At 58.2% G+C, this 26,664-nt stretch overlaps 1 protein-coding gene across 1 annotated transcript in view; it reads right to left on the bottom strand.

The window, feature by feature from the left end:
• The window catches only part of ANK1 (ankyrin 1, erythrocytic), a 191,971-nt gene that overhangs the window by 20,661 nt on the left and 144,646 nt on the right, over positions 1-26,664 (bottom strand). The window contains exons 11-36 of the mRNA XM_012655968.1: positions 26,353-26,451; positions 25,888-25,986; positions 25,312-25,410; positions 24,119-24,316; positions 23,662-23,760; positions 22,938-23,036; positions 18,921-19,118; positions 16,704-16,802; positions 14,999-15,097; positions 14,657-14,755; positions 13,578-13,670; positions 13,191-13,263; positions 12,371-12,394; positions 11,414-11,510; positions 10,284-10,362; positions 8,377-8,474; positions 8,066-8,290; positions 6,964-7,118; positions 6,549-6,760; positions 5,933-6,137; positions 5,487-5,583; positions 5,075-5,303; positions 3,753-3,878; positions 3,520-3,639; positions 2,221-2,299; positions 1,908-1,982 (exon numbers count right to left, since the gene is read on the bottom strand). Coding sequence (XP_012511422.1) covers positions 1,908-1,982; positions 2,221-2,299; positions 3,520-3,639; positions 3,753-3,878; positions 5,075-5,303; positions 5,487-5,583; positions 5,933-6,137; positions 6,549-6,760; positions 6,964-7,118; positions 8,066-8,290; positions 8,377-8,474; positions 10,284-10,362; positions 11,414-11,510; positions 12,371-12,394; positions 13,191-13,263; positions 13,578-13,670; positions 14,657-14,755; positions 14,999-15,097; positions 16,704-16,802; positions 18,921-19,118; positions 22,938-23,036; positions 23,662-23,760; positions 24,119-24,316; positions 25,312-25,410; positions 25,888-25,986; positions 26,353-26,451 — 3,175 coding nt within the window. The remainder of the gene's footprint in view (positions 1-1,907; positions 1,983-2,220; positions 2,300-3,519; positions 3,640-3,752; positions 3,879-5,074; positions 5,304-5,486; positions 5,584-5,932; positions 6,138-6,548; positions 6,761-6,963; positions 7,119-8,065; positions 8,291-8,376; positions 8,475-10,283; positions 10,363-11,413; positions 11,511-12,370; positions 12,395-13,190; positions 13,264-13,577; positions 13,671-14,656; positions 14,756-14,998; positions 15,098-16,703; positions 16,803-18,920; positions 19,119-22,937; positions 23,037-23,661; positions 23,761-24,118; positions 24,317-25,311; positions 25,411-25,887; positions 25,987-26,352; positions 26,452-26,664) is intronic.

The raw sequence follows: 26,664 nt of genomic DNA on the forward strand, positions 1-26,664 counted from the left end.
TCAGGGAGGGGCATTATTTACATATAAAAGGAAAATGCAAGTTCCGTCTACATGCAAGGCACCGTCACAGAACCTCAGCGTCTTCCTGTCACCTTTACGGTTATTCGCACAGGCGCTTTAGGAGGAAGGACAGCATTAGAGTCTAATTTCCAGGATGAGGAAAACTAGAGAGAAAGTGATAGGGTCAAAGACGTGTGTACGACACGCACACGCATGCACACGCGCACACCTGAATACGCACAACACGCATACACACACACCCCTGCATACACACATGCACACCTGAATACACACGACACGTATACACAGGCACGCCCGCATACACTCGCGCACACCTGAACACGCACAACACACATACACAGGCACCCCCGCATACACACGCGCACACCTGAATACACACGACACACATACACAGGCACCCCCGCATACACACGCGCACACCTGAATACACACGACACACATGCACCCCCACATACACACACGCGCACCTGAACACGCACGACACGCATACACACGCACCCCTGCATACACATGCACATGCACACATCTTCATAAACAGGCACACACACATCCCTAAATATGCACAACACACACACTTGCATACACACACATACTTGTATACACACACTTGTATACACACACATACTTGTATACACACACATTTGTATACACACACTTGTATACACACGCATTTGCATACATACACGTTTGCATACACACACTTGTATACACACACATACTTGTATACACACGCACTTGTATACACACTTGTATACACACACTTGCATACACACGCACTTGCATACACGCACTTGCATACACGCACTTGTATACACACACTAGTATACACACATATACACACATACTTGTATACACACGCACTTGTATACACTTATATACACACATACTTGTAGACACACACTTGTATACACACACACTTTACACAAACACTTGCATACACACTTGCATACACACACATACTTGTATACACACGCACTTGTATACACACATACTTGTAAACACACACTTGTATACACACGCACTTGCATATACACGCACTTGCATACACACACTTGTATACACACACTTGTATACACACGCACTTGCGTACACACACATACTTGTATACACATACTAGTATACAAATACTAGTATACACACACACTTGTATACACACACACACACCTGCACACACACATGTTCACACACACCCCAAGCAGCAGCAGCAGCAGCAGACGTGGCTTAAAGAGAGCACAGTCCCCGAACGGCTGAGCTGCTGTCACGCTGCCTTTCAGGAAGTGACTAGGTTTCTGAGTGTGCTGACCATGCTCTGCAAGGTCCATTCACAGACAAGCCGATGAAAGGAAGGGGAGAGCGGAGAGGGTTTGGGGCTGTGGCTGCGGAGAGCACATCTGAGCTTTCACTCTGTGTGCCTGCCTGCTGCACCTCAAATGAGACCCGCCCCCACGGCGGCAGAGCCTGCCGCCTCCTCCACAAAGCGGGCCCTGGGCAGAGTGCAGAAGCAGTGGCGGGCAGTAGGGAGACACACTGTTTGCTTGTATGTTTGTTTGCTTCTCTAGGCTCTGTCACTAACTAGCTACACAAGAAAGTCACTCTATTTGGTTGGATCTCAGTTTTCACATCTATAAAATGGGGTGAACTACACAAATTCTAAGGTCCCCTATAATGTCAAAAGTTGATTCTTAGGAAGGAAACCGGACAGAGCGGAGGAGGGAGGGAGCCCCCCTTCCCTTGGCACCCGATGGCGTTGCCTGGACGACAGAACCACCTGAGACGCACCAGTCAGACGCACCACGGACGGTGCAAGGAGGGTGAGCAGCTGGAGAAGGGAGGGAGGAGGGAGCAGCAAGACAGAGCGCGTCTCTGCCCCCAGTCGCCACACTCACCCGCCCAGCTGAGGCCGAGGTGCTCTGAGATGATGGCCATCTTCATATCTGCACGGTCTGTCCCGCTGAGAAAACCTGGGAGAAGCAGGAGATGCCACTTAGCAGCCGGGCACGGAGCTGACGGGCCTGAGGAGTTGCCCCCACGGGCGCTCAGGCCCCAGGGCCACTGTGGACACTGGCTGACTGCCACTCTGCCAGGGCCAGGGGACCCAGCACAGGCTCCCCCTGCCGCGCAGAGTGGGCTAAGCCCTTGCCAGGTGGGGGTGAGCTCGCTCTCGGGAAGGGAGCGCGTATCACACGAAGAGGTCTGTACCCAGGCTGGACTCGCTGAGGGCGCTGTATCTCAGGGCCAGGGGCGTCAGCGTCCTCCTCCTGTCTTCGGCGCCGCTGCCCTGCGGAACACAGACGGAAAAGGGCGCTCTGGGCTTGGGGCTCTCGGAGAGGGCGGCCTGAGCCTTGTGCTGCGGGGTGGGGAGGACGGTCCTGGGGGACAGTCCGCATCTCTGCTGCGGAGATTAACGCGAAGAGCAGGAGTGTGGGAGGAGGTGGGAGTGGAGGGCGCTGATGGCGCTCATGTGCCTTATTCTTTGCCACCATCACCATGACGATGACGGCGAACTCAACCTTCTCACGTGCGAGGCCCTGTTTAGTGCTCACAACCTACGAGGTAGGTACTATCGTTACTCTCATTTCATCCATGAGGAAACTGAGGCACAGAGAGGTTAAGTGACTTGCCCAAGGTCACCCAGCTAATAAGCAATGGAGCTGCAGTTTGAACTTAAAACTAAGTTTTTCTTTCTAGATTCCTTTCTGCTCCAAAGACCTGTTTCTGGCACTGGCCTAAGGCTTCACGCCAAGGCCCTTTGCAAACGCGCCCGGATGCCTGCTCGAGGCTGCACGAAGTCCTCTTTTGAAAGAGAAGTTGGTTCACCCTCATCCCCAAAAAGAGACCGAGCCACAGACACGTGAACGTAAACTGGCTTCTTTTCCAGTTTAGCACGGAAGGCTAATGATTAAAAAAAACAGCAACAAGAGCAAAATAACACTCACAAAGACCATGGCGACACATGTCACTCCCCGGCCCCCAGCACAGGTGGTCACTGTGACACGCTCCCATGTAGCGACAGAAAGACACACTTGCTCAAGACTCTGTGGCTGAGCTAAAAAACCCAGAGTCTGCGGTGGCCGAGGACACCAGGACCCCTCCTCCGTGGGCCTGGCACCCGGGACGACGGCGAGTGAACAGAAGCCCGCTCGACGCGTCTGGGACCTGCAGCAGCGCCACGCACGGCACTCAGCCCGAGAGGGGGAGTGAGGGGGCACCTCTGCGGGTCTCCCGACCATCGCTCCTAGAGGGCTCAGGCCCACGGCGTGAACATGCCCGTCGCCACCTGACGCCGACACTCGTTCCTCGTGCCCCGTGGCCACAGCTGGGGCGAGCTTTGCAGAAAGGGGCAGGGCACAAAACAAACGTCCTTCCTGTGCCTCGGGGAACTCGAACGCAGCGTTTCAACAGGAAGAAGCCCCTCGGCAGTGCCGGGCCTCGGGTCTGTCCGGGAACCTCCTTTGGGGAACCCGTCTCCGCCATGGGTCCCCGTCAGGGGCAGCTCACCTTGGTGCAGGGGGGCATGGTGACGTTCAGGTGGCAGAGGATGTGCTGCGTGTCCTCATACTTCATCGCCTTGCGCAGAAAGGACAGGGACCCGCCTGGCTCGCGACTGCTGTCCCTCACCTGCAGTCAACCACACGAAAGGAGGATTCAGGGCTGCTTCCCCAGGCCGGTGGGTGAGGGCGTCCTGCCTCTCCAGCTCTCTGGAGCCGGGCAGAGGTCCGCACGCGCAGCACCTTCACGGGGATGGCCAGACGGTTCTCCCGGAACGACTGGAAGAGGAAGCTCCGCTGCTGGGCGGCTTTTTTGACAGGTACCAGGTTTCCAGAGAGTTCCGCAAAGAGGGGCATTCCTTCCAAGACCTGCAGGAGAGGAAAGGCAGATACGGCTTGCCAGGCAGAAACGTCCAGACATCCCGCCTGCAAGCCCCCGCCTGTCCCTGCCCAAGACACAGCCCTGCCATCGCATGGGGCACAGGGTGAGTCCTGAGCCCCACACCGTGTGTTGTGGAGAAAGCTGTCTCCAAGGTGGTGGTGAAGGCGGCGTGCTTCCCTACTGCTCGGGACTCTACGGCGAGTAGGGATCTGCAAACGGCCCTGGAGGCGGATCGGGATTGCTAGCGAGTCCTCCAGAACTCCACTAGGGTACCGTAATATGGCTTCTGGAAAAAACCCTGGACCCGTTTTCACGTATGTCCAAAGATGGTTCGTGTGTGAGAGGTGCTGGAAAGCGCGCGCCGTGCACTGTAACAGCAAACCCCACTGTGTACATGTACAGCTTTCAACGGAGACGTCATCATTAACCCATTGGACAGGTGTGGAGACTGAGTCCAGAGCAAATATCTGCTTTGTCTTGTGCCTGGAAGGGCAGAATCAGGGTTCCAGAGGCCCCGCCCTGTGTCCACTTGACTGGGCCTGCAGCCCTGCCCAGGAAGACAGCACCGACTCTGAGCCAGGCTCTCTGCCAGCTCCAACAGGCCAGGGGCTTGTGGCATCAGCAGTCAGGTTGAGTCTAGTGGCCACACCTTCATTCCTCCCCTACTTTCCGGGTGGGGGCTCGTGAAACCCTGGCTCGGGGGACAGGCAACCTGAACAAACGCTATCTGTACCCTTCACTTTGCTGTGTGACCTTGGGCAAGTTCCTTAACCTCTCTCAGCCTCGTTTCCTAGCATGTAACTCAGGGACAAAAACGGACAGTTACGAGAATTAGATGAGACCATGCAAGGAAAGACACTTCTAATAGTGCCTAGCGCACGAGAACTGCCACAAATGCCAACTCCTGCCACAGACCATGGAGCCACAGCCTGCTGCCTGCCCTGAGACCTGCACAGCGAGGTCCCTCAGCCTGGCTGCAGCGTCTCTAAGGTGCTTCTCGAGAGGGGGTCGAGAGCCATGGGCTCACAGCCCAGGAGCCCTCCTCTGCAGAGGGACGTGCTCCCGACCGACTGGGCTGGTGCTCCTGAGAAAACAGCTGTGAGCGCTTGGCTCCGGAGGCGACTCCTGCGAGAAGCCAGGAAGGCCCGCAGGTGCCGGCAGTGGAGGGGTCGCGGAGCCGTACCTCTATGTCTCTGCTGCGGGCCACCTCCACGAAGTTCTCGTGCTGCTCCAGGGTCTTGTCCACTTTATCGTCCGTCATACAGTAGCAGCGCAGGCGCCCTTCTCGGGGGTCATTCATCTTGGCAAAAATGACAAACTTGGCCATGTAGGGCACTGCTGTGAGCTCTTCGTACAGCAGGGTGGCAAAGTTCACAGCCTCAGCAGTCCGAGGACAGTCCGACAGCCAAAACCTGCAGAGAGGGCAGGCTCTAAGTATGTTCCCAAATGCCCAGTGGAGATCGTCACTTCCGTCTGGGCAGGAGCAACCTGGGAGCCACGCCCTGCTGCTCTGCCACGACCGGCGGTCGGCAGACTTCTATGTGGAGGGGCAGCACGGGCCCCCACGGAGCTGGGTGGGGCGGGGCTCGTCTCACCTGGCGGAGACATTGGTGGTGAAGTTGGCGCACTCGTTGGCATACACAAGTTTAGTGGTTCCTGTTATATCTTCCCACTGGGCTTGTTCTGTTCCTCCTGGAACAGCAGCAGAAACGGGGCTGGGGACAGTGTCCGGGATGCAGGCACGGAGCTTAGCAAGACACTAGGCCCTGGTGTGCAGGGCAGAGGCGGCGCGGCTGGGTGAGGCCTGCCTGGTCCTCGGCCCTGAGCATGCCTGTTCCCTCGCCCTCTGCGGCTCCCCCTGGAGGCTGACACACCCTCCTCAGGGCGTGGGCTTTCATTCACTTTTACTCAGGGGCACCCCCGCCTCTCAGGAGGGCACATCGCCCCGGGGCAGGGACCGCCGGCTTCACCTCCCCGGCTGCCCCAGCCTGTTCCAGCAGGAGCCGCTGCGGCCCAGGAAAGGGGGTTGAGGGGGCCTCACCCACGACGCTGCAGAGCAGGCGCAGGCTGGTGGTGTCCCCCTCCCCGCTGTCCCTTGGGCTGTCGGTCCACGAAGGAGGGAGCGGGATCCGGAGCCCGATGGGGCGGTGGAACTTCCGGCGCCTTGGCTCCACGGTGACAATGGGGCTGAAGGTGGCCTGGTTGCCCAGGAGTTTGGTGACTAGCTCATCCGGGACAGGCTGGGCCTGCGACATGCCAAAGGCAGGACGCTCAGGCCCTGCAGGAGAGGGCCCCCGGTGCACAGAGAAGGGCTCTGCAGGAGACACGCCGGCCTGGCGGAGCGCAGGGCCTGGCGCTCTTTCCTGGCCTCCTCCCATCCCCCTCTGCCTCACTCCCAGGCGGGCTGGGAATTCCCTGTGCTGAGTGCACCAGGCGGCGAGGCTGAGGTGATCCGGGGTGTCCCACAACTTGGGGAGCAGCTGTCTCACCCCTCCCTGCCGCGCTTCCCTCTGAGCTCCAGGGTCAGATCCCTGCTGCGTGTTCCAGCGCACCGCACGGACACGTAGGGCCGCCCGGGAAGGCGGGGTGTGTGGGGGGCTCCCCCAGGGCCCCGTGCTCTGCGCGCCCCCACCTGGCAGGGACGAGGGCCTCCTCACCTGCAGAGCCAGCTTCACCCTCTTAGTGACGGCGTTTTCCGGGAACGTCGCCTGCACCAGGGGCACCAGCCTGCTCCTCAGCACGCCGCCCTCGGGGCCGACGGTGTCGCAGTCCTGGCAGAGCCGAGACAGGACCACGAAGTACAGCGGGAAGTCGGTGGTGATGATGCGGCAGACCCTCTTCTTCTCCAGCTCCTCCAGGCTCCCCAGCTCTGGAACCACACGCGGCCCCACCCTGTCACACCGAGCGCAGGCCCGGCAGCCCCACAGAGAGACGGCCACTTGCACGTCCTGGCCCCGAGGCTTGACCGCTGGGGCCGTTCCCTGCCTCTCGGAGTTCCCAACTGCAAGGGCCCCCAGGCAGGCCCCGCCACAGGGGCAGCCGCGAAGCCCCGTCAGGAAGGAGGGCGCGCACCTTCGTCCAGGCCGCTGAGGATCTGCTCCAGGTAGCTCTCTCCGTAGCGGCTCTTGTGCTCCTTCCACACAGAGCCGTTTTCACTCCTCAGAACCACGAGCTCGCGGTCCCCCCGGCCATGGGAGGCGAAGTGGGGGATCTCCACGATCACAGGGCTGCGGCAGGGACAGAGCAGACGGGGCGGGCGGCTCGCACGGGCAGGTGGCCCGGCGGGGAGGGAAGGGCAGCCAGCTCCTGCCTGGGGCGGAGGGGTCCCGCCTGCCGGTCTCTGCAGCGGACCAGACCTGTCTGGGCCTCGAGGCTGCCCACGGCCGCCCGCTGCGCCAGGCCGGGAGCGCGGGGCAGGGCAGGGCTCAGTCTCACCTCACAGTGGCCTCTGCCGCCACGGCCGCACAGCTCGGCCGGATGAGCCCGCCCTCGGACCTGACTCCGAGAACCCGTGTGACATCCTAGACAGGTGACCCAACCTCCCTGAGCCTCAGCCTCCTCGTGTGTCGGACAGCCATAATGGCGTTCCCTTCGGAGGGGGGCTTTGAGAATTCATTTAGAGAAAATCAAGGATAAAGCACAGGGCAGGCTGCTTTGCAAACAGCAGTGACCGACTGCTCAGCGTGGGGACAGGGGGATGGATAGAGGGGGGAAGGAAAGCAGGGCCTCCCGGTGGAGGTCCCCAAAACCACACCCCACGGGGCCTGAGGGACAGCAAAGCTCCAGGCAGAACCCAGGCTGCTGCAGAGACGTGACGCGGTGGCCCGTGAGGCTGTTAGCCTTGTCGTCCTGGGGACAACGCTGGAGGGCCCTTGCTGGGCACCCGTTCAGTGCTTAATGATTAAACCCTCGGGGGCCCCAAGGGTGCAGGAGTAGGGGGCCTTCGGGGCTCCATCTCCTCGGTTCCCTCCTCTCAGTTCACAGCGCGACTCCCGAGCTTCAGGCTGCCTGGGTCTACAGACACTGGTGTGTCCAGGACAGGGCAGAGAAAGGGGACTGAGGCTCCAGTTCCGTCCCGCTGGGACAGGCGAGGGCTCTACCCCGTGGCAGGGGTGTTCCTGGGCCACTGCCGCGGCCGGGTCAGGACGGGGCAGCCTCACGGGCCGCCTCTCACCTCAAGAACTGCGCCCCCGTGGGCCCCAGGGCGATGACCCTGCTGGCCAGGCCCTCCTCCTCGGCCAGCGGGGGCGGCGTGCTCAGCTTCTGGGGCTTCACCAGGCGGCAGGTGATGCGCGTGGGCGCCGCGCACGTCCGTGGCGGGATCACCACCCGCAGGCCGTTGTGGCGGCTCCCTCGCATGGAGCCTCCGCGGGCGTCCACCATGAAGCTCACCAGGAACCTGGGGGCAGGGCAGACCGCGTTGGGCTTCTGTGCCCCTTAGCGGGGGTGGGTGGGGTGGGGGTCCCAGACGCCTGCGTCGCTCACCCTGTGTGGACCGGGCTGGCCACGGGGCTGATGTTGTCGGAGGTCTCCGTGGCCGGGCTGCTGGGCACAAGCGAGTCTTCATCGTACTCTTTGGATGCCTGAGGGTGACAGCAAAGGTCCTCTTGTCCCACTGCCTCCCCCGGGCCGGCCAAGCACAGTGCCATGGAGAAAGTGTGCCCGCAGGCTCACCACGGAGCCTTCCAGACCACACGGGCCTGTCGTCCAACGGGAAACACCGGCTTCTTCCCCTCCACGGCCTCCCTGTGTCTCGAGACCCTGGGGCAGAGGCCCGGAAGGGACGTGGTGAGCTCTCGCTCTCCCTCTGGCTCCGGGCCTGTGCCCCCTGCCCATGCCATGGCCCCCCACTCGCCCCCAGCTGTGTCTGCCGGGGAGCCCTGCCCTGGGCAGGCCGTAGGGGGCCCTGGGCAGGCCGTAGGGGACCCTGTGCCTTCACCCGAGCCGCTTAGCCGTGGCCGGCTCTCACCCTGCAGGTGCCTGAGGACACAGCAGGCCCTCACCCCCAGGGGCTTCCTGCTGCCTCGCCGTGAAATGGGGACGTTCCTTCTGAGGCCACCACAGGGACAGGGGCTGCCTGGAAGCAGGGCCTGGCCTGTCTCGAGGACTTGCAGCCGCCAGCAGGCCCTGAACCCGGCCTCGACTCTGCCTTCACGCTTGCTCTTCCCGGGGCCAGAACATCCTGTCCCTCTCCTTTGCTCGTCCAGCCCTGCCCACTTTCCACGTGTCACCCTCCACCGACTCTAGTCTCCCTTCCCTGCGCTCTGGGATAACTCACTGACGCCACACTGCTGAGCACCTCACGTCCACCCTCCCAAGCTCTGTGCCAGCTGGTGTGGCCGTGTCCACTCCTCCGGGCTGCCTCAGCTCCTAGGAGGCAGGGGCTCACGGTCCCCCGCTCCAGCCTCCCGGGGCGCACGGCAGGAGTGCAGGGGCTACCTGCCGCCTAGAGTTCCCGGCTTCAGCAAAGCGCTGAGGGAATGGGTTGGTCAAGGAACAGCAGGACGCAGGGCCACTCGCTGCCGTCCGTGGCAGCACCCAGCGAACATGCCATGGCAGAAAAGGGCCGTACTGGACCATCTCTCTCAGATGCCACCCAACATCGCAGCCTTCTGAAACCCTAGCTCGGAAGGCCAGTGGGACCGCATCTTGGCCGGTTTATTCCTGTGGACCACTTTTGGGTCCAGGGCGTCACCGCTGCTTGCAGACACACACCCTCACGGGGCGCAGGGAGAGAGCAGCCGTGCCCAGCCTCAAGCACTGGGCTGCTTTCTTTTCTCCCTAGCAAATTCCCTTGCCCTGTGAAAAAAGTGCCAAATGGCACAAAATTAAACTAAGGGGGATTTCTTGACAAGGTCAGGTGGCCCCTGGGAAGTCGAGGCTCTGTGACGAGTCATGCTTGCCTGGGAGCGGCTCTCTGGCGCCCCTTCCTCCCAGTGCTCCCTTGACGAGAGGGACAGAAAGTGTCTCCTTTATTAGGGACGCTAAACCAAAGGGGACAGAGCTGTCCTTGCCGGGGCTCTGTGGCCATTGCGGGCTGTGCCTCCTGCCACAGGGGGCGGTTCGGTTCCTCTGCAGCCCGGAACCCGCTGCCCCCATGAGCACAGAGTGCGTGTGCTCAGGGGTTGTGGCCAGGAACGCAGGCTTTGGAGCCGGAAGTGCTGGCGTCAGCTCTCCGCTCATGCATCCTGAACTGTGACACGTGCCGCACACGCCCGAGCCCGAGTCTCGTGTCAGTAAGGTCTGGGACGACACGAGCCCACGCACTGGGCTGCCAGGAGCACACACAGTCATGGCTCTGAAGGGCTGCGGCCCCGGCGCTGCCGCCATCCACCGCCACCGTGCTGGGCGCGCTCCACGCGGGGGCGTGTGAGAGAAATGGTTCTTCTCACCTGCTCTGGCTCTTCTGATCTGATCACCACTGTCTCGGGGGTGACGCAGGGGATCCTGGGGATGGCTGGAGATTCCACCCTGTGTGCCAAGAACACGGGGCCATCGAAGGCTGACCCCTAAGCGAAGGACCTCCGCACCCCTGTAATGACCTCCATCCGCCCCAGCCTGCACCCCACGCACAAGTGCAGTGCGACTGTCCCCTCCACACGGGGACCACCTCCGCCCTGCCCAGGGCCTCTTCCTCCCGCCTTCCCCTCCAGAGCCCGACAGGCCTTCAGAGCCTGACCAAAGGACCTGCCTCCGCCAGGCGTCTTCCCCCGAAGACATCCACACATACGCGGCACCCCTTTCTGCAGCTTAGAGCCCCTGTCGACAGCAGCCTCCCCCGGCCTCAGCCCCTGTCACTCTGCATTGCCACGTGACCACTGGCACGGGCTCTGCTCCCACCAAATGACTGAAAGCGCCTCGTGGCCAGGGCTGGAGCGCTGCACTCCTCCAGACAGATATTCCGTCACCACGCGTGGGCTCACAGCCCTGCGGTTCCGCTGCCCTGCCGCGTACGAGCCCAGAGAACACCTAGGCTCCGTGTTTCTAAACGCCGACTACAGACAGATTATTAGCAAAACGTCCTTGTGTACAAACGCACTCACAGCAGAGTGACTCACTGCAGTCACAAGAGACACGAGAACAGTGTCCCAGGCACACTCGGGCCCCCATGGATCCCACCTAGTGCCTCATCGCAGGGGCACGCGGTCAGTGCCGGACCTTAGCCTGGCAGCGGTTTCTAAGGGGAACCTTCCTCAGTGGAGCCCTCTGGTGAGAACTGAGGGTGCAGGAGAGGGAGAAGGGGTGCAGGCGAGACGCTGCGAGGGAGGGACGGAGGAAAGCTGGGAGGCAGGGATGCCGGGGAGGAGACAGCACGCTGCAGGGGAGGCCTGCGCGTGCCCTCCTGGCAGCCAAGGTGCAGAGCCGGCCTGCCCTAAGGCGCCCGCGCCCGGCCCAGCTGGGCAGCACTCCACCTCGCTGCAGGCCTGGCCTGCGTGAGCCCCGCCCTGCTCTGGCATCCTCCCCTGAGGCGCAGGGCTGCACGTGGCTGTCCACACCTGACCCCTCCAGGAGCACTGCTTACACTTGGTCTAGCTTGGGCACAAAATCCAGCAGCTCCTTCTCTTCGTCGACATCCCTGGAATCTCGCCTCTCAGCCTTGGAGCCGATAAGCTCTTCCCCTGAAACGACACGGGCTCGAGTGAGCGACAGGGGCAGGAGGGAAGATGCTCTTTCTTTTCGCAAAGCGCTTTCCCCGCTCTGCCTCTCAGGGCTTGCTCCCGAGGAGTGGGGAAGGCATCTGCTGCTCCCAGGGGACCAGGAGCAATGTCTGCCCGGTCCTGCTCCTCCAGCCCTGTGACACAGAGCAGGGCGGCCACCTCCTGACATCTTAGTCTGCACTATGCTTTGCAGATGGGCAAAAACACAGCCAGAAAGAACTTCCTTCACTTGACAAGGTCCACTTCAAAACAGCCCTTTTTGGGGTGTGCAGTGACACCAAAGAAGGCACTGCTACTGCCCCACCATCTGTGCCGCAGAAAGATGAACTGCAGTAGAACTGAGGCCACGCGTGGCGAAGGGCGGCAGGATTTTGTAACCATGGCGGTTGAAACCTCATTCTGTCCAGAGCTCCTTACAGAGGCTCAAACTACAGGTGAACCAGCCGCCCACACCCAGATAATGCTTCTCTGCTCTCTGCTCGCCTGAACTGGGGCTGCAGCCCAGGCCCTCAACCTTGGGCTGTCATTGGCTTGTGAGCATCCTGGCTTGTGACCCGGAGCTGATGGGATGGAACAAGAGCTCATGCAGTGATGGTCACACACACGGCGGCATGGGCACAGACGCAGGGATGGACAGGTGGGAGCCGCCCGCTGGAGCGTGCATCTCGGGCGCAGACTCCCTGCTGGAGCCGAGCTCCCGGCTCCAGACTGTGACCATCAGAGCAGGGTGGAAGCAGGAATGATTAGTGAGGGTCTGGGTTGCTGAGGGTGAAATGCACTCTGGTGAGAGAAGACCACAGGGAACAGAAAGCGTTTCATACCCATTATAGTTATATGAGCAGTTCCTGGAAAGCAAAGAAGAGCCAAGTTGAAGGAAGGACTGAAGTCAGGCAAAGTGAGAGGCGCACACGGTATCAGAGGCTCGCAGAGAGCGCCGCGCACCCAGCCGACACTGCACGACCCCGAACCACCCGACGCAAGGGCAGCAGAGCCAGCCCAGCCCACCCGGGAACAACCCGACGCAAGGGCGGCAGAGCCAGCCCAGCCCACCCGGCTACTCTGCATCACCAGAGCTCCTGTCTCGCCTGAGTGGGGAGAAATGGCGCCTCCGGGGCAGAGACACGCTAGGAGCGCTCTGTAGTTCGCAGACGTTGAGACTAAGAATTTCACAATCACAGATATAACCCCAAACCTACCGACCCATTTTGTGCTCAGACCCACTATGTGCACAGCTTATTAAAAGTCATTCTTGCAAATTTTAAACAATCCACTTAATATTTGTTCAACACACAAAGAAAGCACCAGGCAGAATCTTATTACAGTTCCTCACGGCTCCAAGAAGGACCCTGCTCCAATCCGATGCACACGCGTGATCTATGCAAACACACACGCGTTTATGAACCTTCGTGGGATTTTAAATCTTAGTCTCTGTGATGCCCATTTTCCTTCACCTAAGGTTATATTTTAGGAGTGTTTTTGGTAATAGACGCCATCTGTGAAAAGCGGGTCTCCCGGCTTTGCTGCCCATCTGCAGTGCTCGGGGTGTGGGGGCACACCTGGCAGGTGGCGGGTGGCAGGAAGCCACCGCGGGTGCTGGGAGCCCCCTGTGCCCCCAGTCTGAGCACAGCGCCCAGACCTCACCTTCGTCTTCGGAGACATCCAGGATCTCGTCCACCGTCTCAGGGAAGCTCAGCCGGTGCTTGTCACTGACTAACTAAAATGAAAGAAAACAGAGAATTCAACCCAAATTAGAGCCATGCACCCTTTCGTCAGTCCAGTGGCTTGCTGGTCACGCCTGTGGAAGGGAGGCGCGTCCCACAGAGACACAGCAGACCCGGGACACAGCGTGGAAGTGATGTCCGCGGCGCCCATGGCGGGAGAAACAGCCCCGAATGCTGTGGCCACTAGGTGGCAGCACGACTCCGCCAGGCGAGGAGAACCTGCGGCCACCCCAGGTCCGGACACCCCTAAGGCCCTGTCTGTCAGGCCGCGGTGTTTGGGGCAGGTGCAGGGGAGAAGCAGACCTACCATGGCACTGGTTTCATCGGTGACAACCTTGAGCACGTCTGTGACGGAAATGTAGCCCAAACGCCTGGCTATGGCCAGAGGTGTGGTTCCGTTCTGGGGGAACAGCAGCAGACAGAGCACTCAGACGGGGGACTCCGCCGGGAGGAAGATCCACCCGCTGTCCCCCATCAGTTCACCTTCTCCTCGTGCAGAAGGGCCTGAGTGCACGGATGCCACCTGGGGGCCCAGAGGCTCCCTGCACCAGCGCGAGCCTAGCGGTGCGCGAGCAACAAGGCCACAAAGACCTGGGGGCAGCAACACCTCAAGTCTGTAGCGTTGAGGGTGGGTCCGGACGTCACCAGATGTGACTTTATGATGCTCACGACTCCCAAAGTCTGCTCTTTGGGTGTCAGTGGCTGAGCACTGAAACTTTTAGTTAAAATAATCCATGTACTTGGATTAACTTCGATCACCAGCAACAGGGCGGGAGGTGTTTTCTACTCTGACTGTAACAGAAAGAGCTAAGTGACAACATGCTGACACTGAGGCTCCGTTTTTCCCTGAAGTTCTCTACTCCCAGGACGTGCCTGGGCTGCGCAGTCAGCAGCACCCGCAGCTACAGATGTGGCGACCGTGCCCACAGCTGAGGGTCCACACCTGTGCGGAGCGAAGCAGCCCTGGACAATCTCAGAAATCCCCACGTGGCCAGACGGGGAAGTTCACACTCAGCAATGATCCCTGATGTCGCCAAGGGTAACTCCAAGGCACGGAAAGATCAGGAACCACCCGATACACTTCATTCTGTTCTCTTATACCATACTGAAAGGGGCTTCATGTATTTTAGAAAGTGTTTCAACAATATTTTAAGAAACATAAAAGGGGAGGATAAACGGTGCTTAAAAGGAAAAGCTTCAGTTCACCAGAAAGAGGAATGGGTCACAGGGCCCCGTCCCCTGGGTCCCCAAGGCGGCTGAGACTTTCAGGTGCACAGGCCCGTCCAGGCCACACCTGTGCACGTCAACCTCTCTAGTCCAGGGAGGCTGCCCAGGGCTGCCGCCACGGAGAGCAGTCTTTCGAGATCAGGAGGGGCTGGTACTCACCGAGCTGACCTCGTTTGGGGAAGCACCATTTTTCAGAAGCAGAGTCACGACGTCTGTGTGTCCTTGCTGGGCTGCCTGGTGCAAGGGGCTGTATCCTAGCTACGAAGCGAGGCAGACATTTTGGCAGGATTAGCTAGCTGTTCGAGAAAGACCTGCCTACATGCTACAGCACCAATCCGTCTTCTAGTGCAACATTAAAAAAATGCATTTCCCCCTTTCCTCCTTTGGGTCAAAGCTTAAACCTGTGGCGGAGCCCCAGGCACCCCTAGAGCCGCCCCAGCTGCAGCCTGCTTGGCGCCCGAACCGTGTCCATGCAGGAGGCAGGTCTAAGGTGCCCTGTACCTTGGTCTTGGCGTTGACATCTGCCTGGTGCTGCAGCAGGAACTTCACCAGCTTGATGTTTCCATAGTGACTGGCCACGTGGAGCGGGGTGTACCCCATCTGAAAAGCAGGAGATGAGTGTGGCTGACCAGCAGGGCTTCTGGGCAGACCAAGGGCCTTCCGGACGGAGCCGGGCGTCTACGGACATCTTTACGGAAGCAGCTGATGGAAAGAGATCACAGACCGCGAGCCCTGCGCAAGGCTCAGGGCTGACAGGAGACACACCGGCCAGATGCCACCGGCCGGGCAGGAGCAGGGATCAGCTTCAGACAAGCCAAGGCCGAGATGCCTGTGGCGATCTGAGGAGAGACGTCCGCTGGGCAATTAGGAAACCGACCCCGAGCCCCACAGGCTAGAGTGGGGTCGCCAGCACATGGGAGAGTCAGCAGCCCTGGAGACAAGTCGGTCCCCAGGATAAGTTGGACGAGTGGGACCCGAGGAGGCAGGACTCAGAGGCAAAGGCAGAAAGGAGGGAGGAGGGAGACCAGCGGGAGCGCTGTGGCAGGACCCAGGAGGGGCCATCTCAGGAAGGAGGAAGAGCTGTCCGCCCCGCTGCTGGGAAGGGCTAAGATGTGGAATTGTGCCTCACCCTGGTGAGAGCAGACTTATTTCTGCTAGAAAGGTGAAATCCATCGTAAACCCCCAAAATGCTGTCCGGGTTACTATAGTAGTTGCAGTGCAATGGAATTTATGGGAACTGGCCATTGCTTGAAATGAGTGGGTTTGGACATTTGTTCACGTGAGTTTGGGCTTTGAAGAGGCTGATTCTTCCAGGACCCTGTCCTGCTGAGTGCGACACGCCCTCAGCGCTCGGGTTCCGGAGGCCCTTGGCACGTAAAGCGGCAGGCAGGACCTTCGTGTAACAGGAGGCCTGGGGTCCTCGAGGTAGTGCTGACCCACAGCACAGGGTCTCTCAGGGCAGGACCCAAAGACCAACCTGGGTGAGCAAGAGAAGCCGCAAAGACCCAGAACGTTCTTGGGTTCTAGCAGATTCCTGTGGATACTGCAGGCAGTTGGGGATAAAAACAGTTTCTAGACCTTTCTCGGGGTGACTTCAGCACAGCACTGCCAGCCGGAGTTGCCGTGGTACTCCAGAGGGGCGGGGCCGGAGTGCCACCCTGTCCCGTTCTTTTAATCCAGTCGCCTTATGTGGAAAGGAGGTGATGACGCCCCCTCCTCCCGCCAACTGGAAACAGCCCCCTCCACCGTGCTCAGGCCCCTCCTACACATGTCCAGCTGCACGGTCCCCTCCTGTCTCTAAGCTGCAAATGCCCCAAGGGCAGATCCCACTCACACAGCTCCTCGGACACAGAGGCTCAAAGAAAGCTGAGCTGAATTTAACCAAATTCTGGAATAAAAGGGGCTAAACTTCTGAGTGTATCCAGGGAAGCTTGACATTTTGGTTTCTCACTACAGAGGCTCAGAGGTCTAGCAAACTTTTTAAAAATCCCACCTGGAAAGTGAGATAATTAGGACAGGTGTCTTCAAACCCACTGCCAGCCCTAGAAGTGGCAGAGGATGTCCCCCTGGGTGCTTGGGGTTTCAAAGTTCTAAGGAAGAGCCGGATCTGAAGTGTGGGGGTCCCCGCCGGGCAGGACTGTCAGAGCATGCAGGGGATCGGGGGGCGGGACCCCACGAGGCCCGAGGCACGGGGTGCCTGCCTTACCCGAGTGGTGGCATCCACCGCGACACCATGTTTGATCAGCACGTCTGCCACTGGAACGTGGCCTTCTTGTGCTACCAGGTGGAGGGGAGTGAGTCCACTCTGCAAAGAAAAAGATGTTCGTCACCTTCTAGCATGTAAAGATTTCAGACCACAATGACAGAGCCCTGAGGTCTGGGAGCTCGACCTGGCTCTGCTGCCACTGACAGCTACGTGGCCCTGGGCACAGCTCTTCCTGTTCTCCGCCTCAGTATCCTTATCTAAGAACAAGGTGGTTAAACTAGATCAGGGCTGGCAACTTTTTCTGTTACCGGCCAGATCATCAATATTTTAGACTGTGTCTCTGCAGTAACTACCCAACTCTGCCAGTGTGGTAACAAAGTGGCCACAGCCAACACATACGTGAATGGGCATGGCTGCGTTCCAATAAAACTTTATTTACACAAACAAGTGGTGGGCCAGAGTTGGCCCAGGGGCCATAGTTTGCCGACCTCTGATGTGGGAGAACTAGGTACTATAAAGTACCTTCCCGTCATAGGTACTTTATGGTTCCTTCTGAGAACCCCCTATTTCCATGGTAAATTTCAGTGCTGTGGTTTCCTAATGTAAACAACAGAGATTATCACTGATCTATCTCAAGGTCAAAGTGAGGATCACCTGAGAAAGCACAGGTGAAAGTACTTTGAAAAGCACACGGTGCCATATAAATGCAGCGTATTATCGCATCACAGCCAGCGCTGCACCGCAGAAGGGTGGAGGATCCGCGGGGAGTGAACTCTCCGTGTTCTGGCGATAAGCAGCTTTCTCGTGAGGGCGAATGTCTCGGAGATGCTGTCTGATACGTGGGCACTCACACAGAAACGTCAGGAAAATACTCTCTCCCGTCCCTTGCCTCAGGACCCTGTGCTAACGGGGACAGCAGAGCTCCGACTCCTCTGCGCTCACAGGCAGCGTCCCCTCCGCAGGGACCCTACAGGAACCTCTGCCTTTTGCACGTTCCCTGAGCTGACCAAAGGCTCTGAGCAGTGACGCTGCCAGCTGTCACTTGAGCAAGCAGGCCATTCCTGCTAGCCATGGCCGTCGGGGCTGGCTCCAGGGAGAAAGGCCCACAACTGAGTGGTCACTGTGTCAGCTGCAAGCCCCTCACGTGGGCTCCACACCCATGACCTGCCTGGGGAGGGCGGCGTGTGCACGGAGAGGACGTTTCCAGTACAGGGTCACCGTCATCACTACTGTCTCCTTGCTTTAGTGAACTAATGAAGAAACCCAGAATGCTGTGAAATGTGATGGTCCTACTGTAACAGTTCCTTCGCTGGGGATGTTACGTGAATTTGTCATCTAAAGAAGCGGTTCTTCACACCGTGTGATTCCATCTACGAGAAATGTCCAGAATAGGCAAATTCATGGAGACAGAAAGTAGATTCATGGTTTCCATAGACGGGGGGTTTGGGGGGCATAGGAAGTGGCTGCCAACGGGTGTGGGGTTTCCTGCTCGGGTGATGAAAATGTTCTGAAGTTAGGTAGCGGCGATGGCTGCCCAATTCGGTAAATATGCTAAAAACCACTGAATGGTACAGTTCAAAAGGGTAAATTTCATGTGAATTACATTTCAATAAGATTGTTATTAAAAAAAGAACTCTTAGTATTTCTTGAGCATGCATTCCTTTGAGGCACTAAGAAACACTATGAACACCTCACCCAGAAAGCACGCAGGTGCCCTTCCCTGCCAGTGTCCTGTCCGGTTCTAGAAGGCTTTACACGCATTCACCTACTGCCCCTGGATTAAGAACTTCTAATGTATAGGTATTTTAAAAATACCTTCCCCCACAGAAAATGAAAATTTAGTACCAAATTAGTTAATAGACTCCTGAACGTGGCCTCCGGCCTATAAGTGGGAACAGGTACTATGGATTTTATGGAGTCTTTGCAGATCCTACAGTCGACGATGTTTAGAGAGACGGCACAGCATGGTACAATCAGCAAGGGCTTTGGCATCACACAGGCTCGGAGTCCTGCAACCCTGGGCATAAGTGACCTGCCTGACCCTGTGTCTCCATTTAGGAAACTAAGGTCAAACTTAGGGCCGTCGTAAGCATCACACACACGCCGCCTATGCGGAACCCGGGCACACAGCAGGTGCTCCGCATGCAGACGTCATCCCAGTGAGAAGACACTGACACGTTTCTGCAGCTAAGGCAGACCCCAAGGCGCCGTGCCCACCTTGTTCCCCAGGTTGCCGTTGGCTTGTTTCGAGAGCAGCAAAGCGACCATCTCCGCGTGACCCTCCTGTGCAGCCAGGTGAAGGGGAGTCACACCTTGCACCGACTCGGCGTTCGCCGATGCCCCGTACTGCAGCAGACTGCGGGCCGCCTCCATCTGGTTCTGCTTGGCAGCGATGTGCAGAGGGGTGTAGCCATTCTGAAACGGAAGCAGCCACCCGGGGCCCGGTTACGGGAACGCTGAGTTGACAATAGCGGTGAGGAGGGAGGGCTGGGCCTGGTTCTCAGCCAGCCGGACACCCACAGAGCAGGGCTGGTATCGCCCCAAGAGCAATTCAAGCAAACAAACAAACAAAACCCATTTGATCTGGAGACAGCTCCTTGGGCTCCCGTAGCCAGCAAATGTCTGCCCCTTTTCCACCATCTATTTCCCGTGATCATGCTGACAAACCGCGGGCAGGAGACGCTGTCACCGGGAGAAGCTGGGATTCAGTAGCAGCCATGGCACCACTGCAAGGCCAGGCGAGCAAGTGAACCAGGTTCTCATTTCCTCCCTCCTGCACGGAGGGAGGAAACAGCGGCTCCTTTTCTTTCCCTGTGCAACTGCACAATGCTGCCCTCTGGGCCTGCTGGCATCAGGCACGGTGGCATTTGGGGGCATGTGCCGGGCAAGGGACTTGTGGACATGGGAGCCAGTCTTCCTCCCACTCTTAACCATCCACGCGACCCAGAGCAAGACGCCCACGACCTAGATGTCCTTCGGTATGTTTTAAGTGGGTAAGAACAGCTACCTCGTTTGTTTTCGAAGCCGTTGGGTGGATCGAACGTGGAGAAACACGCGAGGGTGTTTTCCAAAGCGAAGATGCGCGAGAGACACACCTATGTGCCACCGGCTCGACAGTGTGGCCCCAAGTCAATCAAACTGCGTCACTGTGCACTGTGTACTCAGCTCACTTTGTATTTTCGCTATGAGTGTTTTAATTCTGACAGCAAGACTTTCCCGATGGAGGAAGCAGGGCGTGGCGTAGCTTACAGGGCGAGCTCGCGGACCGCGCACAGGTGGGTGCTGCGGTCACCACTGTCAAAATCCACTTTCACCTCAAGTGTCTCCGAGCTTCACTACAGCCACGGAAGGTAAGTAAAGCAGACATTTTTATTATTATCCCACTTTGTGGATAAAGAGGCCGATGCTCTGAGAGGTTAAGTGACTTATCTAAGGTCGTACAATAAGTGGAACAACAGATAACCCAACTCTGACCTCTGACTCCACGGCCCGGGTCACTCCGGCTAGAACAGTGCTTCTCAAACTCTGATGTGCCCACAGAGCCCTTGGGACCAGTTAAAACACAGATTCTGATTCAGAAGATCCGAGAGGACCCAAGATCCTGCAAGTCTACGAAGCTCCTGGGTGAAGCTGGTGCTGCCAGGTCGGGGACGACACTTTGAGTGGCAAGGCCCGGGGTGCGCAGGGCTGAGGGCACTGCCAGGCCGCAGGGCTCCTGGACACACACCCGCCCAGGCCGCAGCAGATGGGACCCACGTGTGTCCGTCTCAGGGCATGTGAGGTGCCCTCCAGCCGTCCCCGAGGACTGAGTCCCCCCCTGCCAGCCACTGTCTTGCTGTGGAAACCAGCATCTCTGATTCTGCCAGGATCGCCACCAGGAAGAGGAAAGAGCCCAGGGGACAGGGAAAAGGATATCGAGGCCAGGCTGTGAAGTGGCCTTTATGGGCGAAATGGAAGGTTGTGATTTACCCACATAATTATATTAAATCAAAAAAGCATCTCGTTGAAGAATTACATAATTCTTTCTAGTATTTCTCCTTTTTAATTTGATTATGTTAGGAGAGGACATTAAATTGTTCTTTGCAGGTTGTGTTCATGTAACAAGATTGACATTTAGATTATAATAAAATCAATGAAACAAAATGATTTTTGTACCGTATCAAAAGAGGGCAAAGAAAAAAGATGCGATTACACGGATCAGGCCTGCGGTTTGGAGCCTGTCACCTGTACGGAGGGTGTCGTGGAACGTCTCCACCCAGGTGCTGCTGTGGGGACGGAATGGGACGAGGCCCTGAGCACCCACCCGGCTGGTGCCTGGCCCAGGCAGACGTTGGCTACATGCAAGCACGCTGAGCAGGACTCTTTCTGCGTACACGGGGCAGTCACTTGAGCAATCTGAAGAAGATTCGTGGATGCACAATCGGGACTCCCAGGCCGCTGAGGCAACTGTGGGTGCCCACCCTGGCAGGGGAAGCACCCTGCCCTGGCAAAGGGAAGCCCACCTGGAGCTGGCACAGGCTGCCGGGTAGCCCCCAGTTAAAACCGAGATGCAAGAGCCACCGCATGGGCTCAGAACATGGGCTGCCCCTCTGAGGTTCCCCCAAACTAGGACTTCAAAAAAAAAACCACAAATGGCCTTCTGCAGGTGACAAGGACAAGTGGCGGCCAGGCTGGAGGGTCAGGGGAGGTCAGGGAGGGATGTGTGCCCTTAAAAGGCTCCTCTTTCCCAAGGAAATGAGATCATCCAAAGCAATGCAGGCAGGAGAGAGCTCAACTAAATGTTAAAGCAACATTAGCATCAAAATTAGAAAGGGAGGGTTTGGTTTGGGTGCAGAGAGATTTGCATGTGAAATTCTACAAAATTGCCAGACTACTTGGAAACTATTTTTTGCCATGGAAACAAAGCCCATCTGTATAGGGTCTGTGCTTGGATTTAGCTCTCTTTAAATATCATGAATCTGGCTCCGGTTCTTTTCACATAAGGAGGAGAGTGAGGAGGAAGAGAGTCCAGCTTTTTATTTTTAGAGGCAGGAGTACGTCGGCAGCCCAGCAGGGCCGCGTGCTCCCTCTGCACGGTGACGGGGCTACGACAGCAGCGGGCGTCTGGGCGGTGCTGTGTCCCAGGAGAGCGGAGCTGCAATACCGAGGTGAGCATCCGCTCCGAGGGGGAAACAAACAGCCCAGCTGATCCCCCCTGCCTGGGGGCTGCCCCAAGCCAGCAGGTGTCAGCTGGAATCAGGACGACCCACCGGGCTCCCTTCTCTGCTCTTGGACTCCCGCCATGACCGTGACCAGGGCTTGCTCCCCCATAAATTACCCCCTAAGTGCTTGCCACAGCCTGGCTGCCCCCCTGCCTTCTGCCCCTCCTGCTTCCCCTCCCCTGCCACCTGGCCACCAGCTGCACAGCGCCCCCCTTGCCGACACAAACCCCGCACAGCCCTCGCCTTCCCACGGGGGCGGGGGCAGCCTGCTCCCAGAACTGGTCCTTCAGGGTCAGGCTCTACCCTTGCACCACCAACACCCCTGCATCGTCTTCCACGGCGCTGCCCGCCCTGCTTCCGTCACTCTGGTTCCCCAGAGGGTCATGGAACCTGCTGCTCTGAGCAGCTCATTTCAGAGGCTGGCGTGAGGCCGGGGCCTGGACGTCTGTCCAGCGTGTGGCGTGCGTAGGTTGCCTCCTTACAAGAATAGCCTCGATCAACCCAAAAGTCTGATCTCAGAGAGAAGTAAGTTTGGGGCTCATCACTCCCATTCAAAAGGGGCTCCTTGCTCCCAGGGCCCAGAAGCTCACCCACAGCCCTGAATATTCTCAAAGTGTGGTCCCTGTGCCCCCGCCTCAGAGCCACCTGGGGAGCAGGTTAAAGATGGGGCTTCCGGGCCACGCCACGCAGCCGGCCAGTCGGAACGTCCGGGAACAAGGCGCCCCGCTCCGTGGACAGTCTTATCCGTGATCACCTTTGCCAGCCACTCTACAAAACAGCTGGCTCGCAGCTGCGTGGGGACCACTTATTGTAAAACGAATTCCACCTCCGCAGGTGACCTGCGTGTCACCCACAGCCATCCCGTTCCGGGGCCCAACAGCAGAGTTGTACTGCAGTGACGTTCATGAAAGTGAGGTGAGATTTCAGAGGTCAAAGTAACAACAAAACACAAACCCCTTGTTCTGCTTTCCAGACACCCCGCCCTGAAGGACTGGCAGCCGCCCAGGCGGGAGGGCCTGTCGGGGGGCCTTACCCAGGCCGGGCTGTGCGGGGAGCCGCCCCGGGGAAGCAGCAGCCTGACGATGTCCAGGTTGTTGTGGTGAACGGCCACGTGCAGGGGCGTCAAGCCGTTCTACAGGGGGACAGAAGAGACAAAGAGAGCGGCCTTCACTCCAGTGTACTCTCTGCTGGGGATCCCTTCAGATGCGGGACCCAGGTTTGCATCCAAAGCACATATTTATTTATTTATATGTTTTCTGAGACAGACTCTTGCTCTGTAGCCTAGGCTGGAGTATGGTGGCATCATCGCAGCTCACTACAGCCTGGAACTTCTGGGCTCAAGCGATCCTCCTGCCTCAGCCTCCCGAGTAGCTGGGACTACGGGTGCCACCACTATGCCCAGCTAATTAAAAAAACATCTTTTTGTAAAGATGGTGTCTTGCTACGTTGCCCAGGCTGATCTCAAACTCCTGGGCTCAAGCCATCCTCCCACCTCAGCTTCCCACAGTGCTGGGATTACAGGCGTGAGCCCAAAGCACTTGTTTCACACAGGTGAAATCTAGTCACAAATCCTCGCAAAGCCAATCTTGACTTGGCATCACTACAGGACGTAACCACAGGACCCAGGGCCGTCTCCTCACTCCTGTGAGGAGGACGAGGCGGTGACAGAAGGTTTGTCTCTCCAAAGGCCGCCCTCCCTCGGTGGCCACCCTGTCGCCCTTGCTCTCGCCGTTGCCCTGAGGGGGGTTCAAACCCACCTTCCCGGCGGCGTTTGGATGTGCGTCCCGCTCCAGCAGCAGCTCTGCCGCCCGCGCCTTCCCGTACTTGGCCGCCACGTGGAGGGGGGTAAATCCTTTCTGAGGAGAAACACGGGCCGTCAGGACCGTGGGCACCAGGCTGTCCTCCACCTTCGCCGGCGCGGAGGTGGAGCCCTCCGGCCACTGCTGAGCCGTCCAAGAGGCCAAAGTCCTCAGGAAGCCCAGGCTGCCTCGGCCCTCCCCACTGGCCCTGCTCTGGGGGAGGGGAGGGTGTGACAGCACGGGGCAACGCCCTGTCTGGGGAAGGACGAGGACACGTCAGGCTGGCAGACAGCGGTCAGCCCGGGAGCCGACCTCCCAGCCACTCACAGCGCCACCGACGCAGGCAGGGCTGGGAGCCCCGGGCCCAGCAGGACTAACCTGCCGCTTCTTCAGAGCAGGAGGAAGAAGCCTGTACCTTGGTCATGCAGGCCTGGGATGCTTCCTTTTCCAGAAGGGCCGAGGCCGTTTCCACGTGGCCCTCGCGGGCTGCGACGTGCAGGGGCGTGTGCCCGGCAGTGGTGGCCAGGTTCGGGTTGGCGCCGTTCTCCAGCAGGAGCGTCACCATGTTCGCGTGGCCAATGCGAGCTGCACAGTGAAGTGGGGTCTGGTCATCCTGCACCCGAAGGGAAAACAAAGAACAGGAAATGTGGAAGGTGAGGCCCAGAGAGGTTAAGTGACTTTCTCAAGGTCACACAGCTAAGAAAATGACGAGCTGGGATCTGAACCAAGTCTCTGAGTTACAGAAACCAGTATGTTCTATCTTATTCCATCCTTACAGCGACCTTTCAAGTTAGTTATTATTTCTACTCAATTGCCCAAAAGCTCAGCCTTCCCATCAGTAAAATGGGATAATAATATCTGCATTCTTGGGTTAGGGTCGGGATCTAGCATACAACGTGCACATTTCTGCGACTGTTGGTGCATGAAGGCACCCGATACACTGCGGCTGCTGACCCGCCACCCGAGTCCTTTCTGAGCGGATTCGCTTGTCTTTGCTGTTTCAGTCTCTTTCTATTCTGATTTTCTCTACACCAGGCGAGAGTCCAACTACTGACCAGGAAAGGTGACCTTTTCATCGACCCTGTGCCACTTCCTGTTTCTGGCTGGTGCTCACGGTTCCCTGGAGATGTCTCTGTGCCACATGGCCCTGCCGCAGGCACCCTCCACGTGGCCAGATACAAATCACGGTCCTAACTCCAAGGGGAGCCTCTGCCGCCAGCGGTCAGGGAAGGCCTGATGCTGGCGGGTCAACTGGCCAGCTCTGCAGCCTTTCTCACCGTCCACTCAGCCCATCGAAATGCAAAATGCATTTACAACGAGGGGAATCCTGCGATTGCAGATCCCGCGCTTCCTGGCTAGTTTTCACTGGCAACACCTGCAGCCAGCCACACTCCTCGGGCTTTCGTTATTTTAAAGAAATGTATCTCTGACACAAAAGTATCTCGTGTCTTCTCAAACCTGCGCCCCACCCCCACCCACAACACAGAATCTGGGCGTCCAGTGTGACCCCCACGGGAATGACCAGTGGTTCCTGGACCACAAGCACTGCAGCCCGGCCTCAGACTGGGACGGATGCAGGACCCTCCCCTTCCCACCTCCAGAACTCACCTTGGCCTTGGCGTTGACTTTGGCTTTGTTCTGCAGTAAATATTTGGCCACTTCCGTGTGCCCTGCTCTGGCTGCCATGTGTAGTGGGGTCTCCACTTTCTGTAAAAGAAAAACATTACAGAGCAGTTCATACACGCTGGCTTTGCACAGAGCTCCAACATGCTGACCTGGAGTGGCGTGGTGGGTTTTTGTCCAACAGGTGCAGTTGTCCCAGCAAGCAGCTCTTTAACCTGGTGTGTGCGGGAGAGCGTGCATGCGTGTGCGTGCATGCGTGTGTATTCTAGTATACATAAAAGTAATCCCAGAGCTAATGAATATTCAAAAATGTAAATGTATTGCCAGTTAACACTTACAGACATTCCCAAATTATTGTCCAAAAGAAAACCCCCAAGATCCACAGGTGTGACATGCCGGGTCGGGAAAGCATCACTCAGAGGGGCGTTTTCCCCACGTCTGCAGCCCTCTCTCTTCCGAGGAGTCTACCGTCCCCAGAGCGGAGGCCTTGTAGCCCCGCAAAAGCTCCCTCTGCACTCCTGGCCCGGAGCAGCAGTCCTGCGCTGCCCAGGACTCACTCACCACGTTGGAGACGTTGGGCGACGCTCCCCGCTGCAGGAGGTTCTTCACGATGGGCAGGTGCCCCATGAAGGAGGCCACGTGGAGCGGCGTCAGGCCAGACTGGAACAGACAGGAGCAGAGTGAGATCCTCGCTCCCCCAGAGAAAAAGGTGCCAGACAGCACCTAGTGCTTTCATGAATGGTTTTGCAAGAAAAGGGAGTTAAATGAGGTATTTTTGTTTCCAAGAAAAGGTCTAGAGAAAAAGACAAATCCCCGCAGGACAAGTTCTGCCTATTTTACAACTTGCAAAACTGGTGTCTGATCTTGGAAGCTCCCCGAGACCGGACACACGTTCCCTCGTCTCAGTCACTCCTGATTCATGCCTTCAGCAGTCCAGCCGAGCAGACACGCCCGGCAGCTCTCGGAGGAGGCGGGTGCAGGAGGAGCACGGGCAGTGCCCTCCGACTGGCCTGCGGGGTCTCCTACCTCGGTGACCGCGTCGATGGAGGCGCCCGTTTTCAGCAGCAGCTCCATGACCCGGATGTGGTTCTTCTTGCAGGCGATGTGTAAGGGCGTAAAGCCATTCTGCAGCCGGCACAGAGGGAGACGCACAAGCAGGAGCTCACACGCCGCCCAGGAACACCCGGAAGACCCCCTGGCTGCTCTAGAAAGCAGCCTCTGCCCAGCCCGTCAGAAGGCGCCCACAGACCCATCAATGAATTGATGTCAATTGATTAATCTTGTAACGTCAATTAATGCAAATCGCGTAAGAGACAGGTGGCTCTCACTGTATGCACC

The sequence above is a fragment of the Propithecus coquereli genome, unplaced genomic scaffold (genome assembly GCF_000956105.1).
Source record: "Propithecus coquereli isolate 6110/MARCELLA unplaced genomic scaffold, Pcoq_1.0 Scaffold496, whole genome shotgun sequence".
Classification (NCBI taxonomy): domain Eukaryota; kingdom Metazoa; phylum Chordata; class Mammalia; order Primates; family Indriidae; genus Propithecus; species Propithecus coquereli.